The sequence below is a fragment of the Lolium perenne genome, chromosome 7, assembly GCF_019359855.2.
Source record: "Lolium perenne isolate Kyuss_39 chromosome 7, Kyuss_2.0, whole genome shotgun sequence".
Classification (NCBI taxonomy): Eukaryota; Viridiplantae; Streptophyta; class Magnoliopsida; order Poales; family Poaceae; genus Lolium; species Lolium perenne.
In genome coordinates, this window is record NC_067250.2 from 237679796 (window position 1) to 237685349 (window position 5554).

Sequence of the window (5554 nt, forward strand, 5' to 3'; positions counted from 1 at the left end):
GCATGTGTTATCACCAGATTTTGGCCAAATCAGAGGTGGGCCGTAAGGGAGATGGGCTTGGAAGATTGCACGTGGAAGATCTTTGAAGCGGCCTTACACGAAGAGTTTGGGCTAGATTGCCCGTGTATCTGTATTATAGTAGATCGCATCTTAGATTAAAAGTTAGAGTTTGTCTCGTGCACGGTGGGGATTATTCCCACGTTAGAAAGTCCGCTGGACTATAAATATGTATCTAGGGTTTATGGAATAAACAACAACCAACGTTCAACCAACAAATCAATCTCGGCGCATCGCCAACTCCTTCGTCTCGAGGGTTTCTACCGGTAAGCATCATGCTGCCTAGATCGCATCTTGCGATCTAGGCAGCACAAGCTTTATGTTGTTCATGCGTTGCTCGTACTGAAGCCTTTTTGATGGCGAGCAACGTAGTTATCATAGATGTGTTAGGGTTAGCATAGTTCTTCGTATAACATGCTATCGTAGTGCAACCCTTGCATGTCTAGCCGCCCTTACACCTATCTTAGGTGTAGGGGCGGCACCCCGCTTGATCATTATTTAGTAGATCCGATCCGTTACGGTTGCTCCTTGTTCTTCAAGGATTAGTTTAATATCTGCAATAGTTAGGCCTTACAAAGGGTTGGAGGATCCAGCGGCACGTAGGGTGTAGTTTGCTAGTCCTAGACAGGATGTTCCGGGGATCAACCTCGTGTTGGTTTTTAGGCCCTATCTAGGATCGGCTTACGATCACCGTGCGTGGCCGCGAGGCCCAATCGTGAGTAGGATGATCCGATTATGCGGTGAAAACCCTAAATCGTCGTAGATCGTTTTAGCTTTATCTTGATCAAGCAGGACCACCATATATTCGTGCACCTCGTACGAATCATGGGTGGATCGGCTCCCTGAGCCGATTCACAGGATAACCTGAGAGCCGATCGAGACTCGTATTTAATGTTTACGTGTATGCCATGCAGGAAACTAAGTGAGGCATCTCCATCACCTTCCTGACCAGGTATAGGTCAGGTGGCACGCCCTTGCATCAGCATCGGACGTGTGTACCAGAGGCTTTGCGGGCCGTCGCTCGGAGGGACCAGGGCTAGCCGTAGCCCTAAGTTGTTCCCGGCTCTACTGTGTTGCCCGTCGCTGCCCGCCGGTGGGTTTTGACCGCAACACATGGTCAGCAAAAACCTTTTCCTGCAAGCATCCTCAATTGATTTACAAGACTCTGCGATATGTGACCTCAAACTGCTAGTCCCAAACTTGGTCTGAAGTTGCACTCCACAATATCTACACACCGCCTTCAGGTCACCATCCACGACAATCAGATCTGGTTCATAGTGCTCCCATACTTTCGACCTTTTAGTGCGTGTCACTTGAGTTATGTCCTCATCCATGGAATCAAAACTCTCTGAACCCTCTGATGTAGCCATGTGTCCTCAAATTTAGGAGCACACTGCACACAAAGATACATACAGAAAATAAGCAATGTATTTTAAGACCAGATCATACAAGCTCCATACAAAGTAAAGGAAGTACTGCTCAAAGAAATAAACACATCCCCAGGGTGTCATTTCATCCTTGCATATGAATTAAAAAGACAATCATATTTATATGCTGAAGCCCCATATATTTTTTGCTTCCACTACTGGATTATTAAGCACACTGCTGCAACTCTAGCAAAACTATTCTGACATTTTGAAAACTACTACTGTATACAGAGTATATACCAAGGAGCAACTACTACGGAGTAAACCTTAATTTAAACACTAAGTGCAATACATGTTTACTCCGTAGTAGTTGCTCCTTGGTATATACTCTGTATACAGTAGTAGTTTTCAAAATGTCAGAATAGTTTTGCTAGAGTTGCAGCAGTGTGCTTAATAATCCAGTAGTGGAAGCAAAAAATATATGGGGCTTCAGCATATAAATATGATTGTCTTTTTAATTCATATGCAAGGATGAAATGACACCCTGGGGATGTGTTTATTTCTTTGAGCAGTACTTCCTTTACTTTGTATGGAGCTTGTATGATCTGGTCTTAAAATACATTGCTTATTTTCTGTATGTATCTTTGTGTGCAGTGTGCTCCTAAATTTGAGGACACATGGCTACATCAGAGGGTTCAGAGAGTTTTGATTCCATGGATGAGGACATAACTCAAGTGACACGCACTAAAAGGTCGAAAGTATGGGAGCACTATGAACCAGATCTGATTGTCGTGGATGGTGACCTGAAGGCGGTGTGTAGATATTGTGGAGTGCAACTTCAGACCAAGTTTGGGACTAGCAGTTTGAGGTCACATATCGCAGAGTCTTGTAAATCAATTGAGGATGCTTGCAGGAAAAGGTTTTTGCTGACCATGAAAAACAAGCCCGAATCATTTTTCGTATTTGACCCAAAAGTTTGCCGTGAGTTGATGGTGAAGTTTTGCATCCATGCTGAGATTCCTTTTCTGAAGTTCGAAGATCCCTACCTTCAGCCATGGATTGACTCAATGCAACCAGCATTTCAACTCGTTGGTCATCACACGATTCGCGATGACGCAAAGAAGATGTATGAAGGAATGAAGAAAGATATTGAATTTGAGCTGCAAAATTTGGATTCTCGCATTTCTTTAACATCAACATGTGGACTTCATCACAGAGCTTGGGTTACATGTCCATTACTGCCCATTACATCAATGCAGAATTCAATTATAAGAAGAAGATCATTAGTTTCAAAGAAGTAAAGTACCCTCACACTGGCTATGCAATAGAAGAAGCAATTGTGGGTTGCCTAACAGAATGGGGCATAAGGGGCAAGCTGTTTACTTTGACATTAGATAATGCCAGCAAATAATACTAGTGCTTGTGAAGAATTAATAAAATATCACAAGTATGAGCTGCTCCTTGAAGGTCAACATTTGCATGTTAGGTGTTGTGCCCACATTCTCAACATCTTAGTTCAGGATGGAATGAAAATAATACATGGAGCTATTGACAAGATACGTGAGCTGCTGAAGCATGTAGACTCCTCTCCAGCAAGACTTCAAGACTTCAATACAATTGCTAGTAGGATGGGTCTGTCTACAAAGAACGGTATCTACCTTGATGTACCAAATAGATGGAACTCCACTTGGAAAATGCTTGTAGAAGCACAGAGATACAAATCTGTCCTTAATAGTTATGCCAGTCAAAAGTTGGAAATTTCTCCAAGTGAGCAAGAATGGAAGAAAGCTGAAGCTATCTGTGAATTTCTTAAAGCATTTGAAGAGCTGACCTTAACCGTTTCAGCTCACAGGAAGCCAACTGCTCATAAGTTTTTGCCAGTTGTGCTCTGTATTCGCCATGCATTGAAAGATCCGGGTTGGCAGACCCATGATGTGTTGAAAGAATTGGCACTTGTGATGCAAACTAAGCTAGACAAATATTGGGATCCTGAGGAGAAGGAGAATGAAGAGCCTAATCGTCGCAGAAAAAGCAAGGAAATTGAGCTTAACGTCGCACTTGTCATTGCAACATTCCTTGATCCAAGGAGGAAAGAAGACTACTTGTATTTCTTTTATAGCAAGGTGTGTAGCAATGAGGAGATGGTTTCCAAACAAGTGGTTATTGCTCTAGACTGGGTTAAAAAGTATGTGAAAGAATATGAGCTACTTGCGGCGACAAGCACTGCATTTTCAACACCTCCTAGTCAAGGCAATACGACCATTGGATCGCCAATTGCAGGGAAAAGAAAGCTGGAAGAAGAGTTTGCACAATACAAGTCTCGCCGAAGGTCACGTGTACACAAGTCCGAGCTTGACACGTATTTGGATGAATCATGTGAGGAGGACACTCTTGACTTCGATGTCCTGGGTTGGTGGAAGAAAAGTGCTGTGAAATATCCTATATTGTCATCTATGGCACGCGATTTCCTTGCAATTCCTCTCAGCACGGTGGCATCTGAATTAGCATTTAGTTGTGGTGGTAGGATACTTGGAGACACTAGAAGCTCATTAGCCCCTGAAATGCTACAAGCTTTAGTTTGTGCTAAAGATTGGCTATTTATACCGAAGGGAGATGAAGGACAAGGACATGAAGGATAGATCTAGCACGGACTCTTTGGTCTCCTAGGTAATTCATCCCTTTCTCCTCTCCTTTGTCACTGCCATATGTTTTTGGCGCTATACTATCTAGTCATCTAGGTAGTAGTACTTCCTTCCTCTCTTGGGTCTTGATGCTCCAACCTACTGCCTTTTGCCATGAGAATGCCAGCAGCAAAATAATCTTTGTCCACTTGATTGATTATTGTGGAGTGGGTGTGAGGTGGCTCTAGTAGTAGTACTTCTCTGTAGGTGATGGTGTCTCCAAATATATTTATGACAAGCAAGAAATTCAAAGGCAGGTTGAGAATTGTGTTTGCCATGTTTAGTGATAGACGTATTTATATGGCCACACATGCTTTCTCAATTATTGGCTTCGTATCAGCTGTTTCTACATCATTCACTTGTTGTCTACTCCATGATTGGGGTTGCACGAAAATTAAGTGCAAAGCTCCATTTCTTTTCCTGGCAAGTTTGTGTAGTATGAGATGTTTGAACATGGTAAATCATTTCAGTATCATTTTTATGTCAGGTATGAGATGCAGCATCTCCATGTCACCGAGACCCTCCCTCAGATGGTAGCTCTCTCGGAAGCCTACATGCAGATATACGAGCAGCACGAATGAAGTGACGGGGACGGAGAACGGTGGTCATGGTGTAGCCTTCCACACCCACCTTCTTTGCTTACCAGAAAACATTTTTGTTGTGAATCTTTATGTTGCTATCATCGAGGCTAGTGATAATGTAATGGCTCGGAAGGTTTTCAGCTATGCATTATGCAATGTACTCACCTTCAGTTTCATTTGTATTGTAGAGACGGCAAGTTCTAGTCAAGTTGTATCATTGTATGACATATTGACAGTATGCAGTACTACAATTACACCCTGTTCGGACTTGAATTTGGACCAGCAACTACTGGGTGCATTTCTATATTTCCAAGCCTACTTGAGCTATGAGGCAACCATATTAGTTGTAGTTGCAGCTATCAATATGTATACTCTGAAGAATTAATAGATTGCGTCATCACAATATTATTTCATTTTTGTTTTTTTCTTGCATGGAATACCACACTTCTTGTTTTTTGGATTTATTTAATGCTTGGATTTTACCCCAGAGACTGAATGAATCAATCAAGCAAGCTGTTGCTATATACTCCGTATGTGCTGGTGTGCTGCGACGGGTAACTGTTTCCAGAACTGTTGGGCATAACTATGGTTAAAGTACTGGTTTTAGTCCAGTTCAAGTGGGAACGTAACGTAGTTTAGTTAGGTTTGGGGGTGAACGCGTTTCCGGTGGTTTCAGTTGAGTTTGGTTCCGTCACGTGCATCCCGTGGGTTCAGTTCAGGTCTGGCTTAGTTCCCCAACCAATCTCAGATTTACTCTCAATGTAGAGCGCACAGTGGTGGCAGCAGAAGGTGTCAAGAGTTGGTGAACCTGGCCCTGGGGATGTCAAAGGAAACGTTGGAGAAATGTATGTCGCCCTGCGTTAAATGA

The 5554-nt window shown here is 42.9% G+C and overlaps 1 protein-coding gene across 1 annotated transcript; it reads left to right on the forward strand.

Annotated features, from left to right (window-relative positions):
• The first annotated feature begins 2082 nt into the window (after positions 1-2082).
• LOC127314025 (zinc finger BED domain-containing protein RICESLEEPER 2-like) lies at positions 2083-4788 on the forward strand. The gene is made up of 2 exons (XM_051344491.2): positions 2083-4091; positions 4593-4788. Exon 1 carries the CDS (start codon positions 2822-2824, stop codon positions 4061-4063), a length of 1242 nt encoding a protein of 413 aa, XP_051200451.1. The 5' UTR covers positions 2083-2821; the 3' UTR covers positions 4064-4091; positions 4593-4788.
• Positions 4789-5554: the final 766 nt, after the last annotated feature.

What these genes read in the sequence shown, in the direction of transcription:
- LOC127314025 (XM_051344491.2), top strand. Translation starts at nt 2,822, where the DNA reads ATGCCAGCAAATAATACTAGTGCTTGTGAAGAATTAATAAAATATCAC.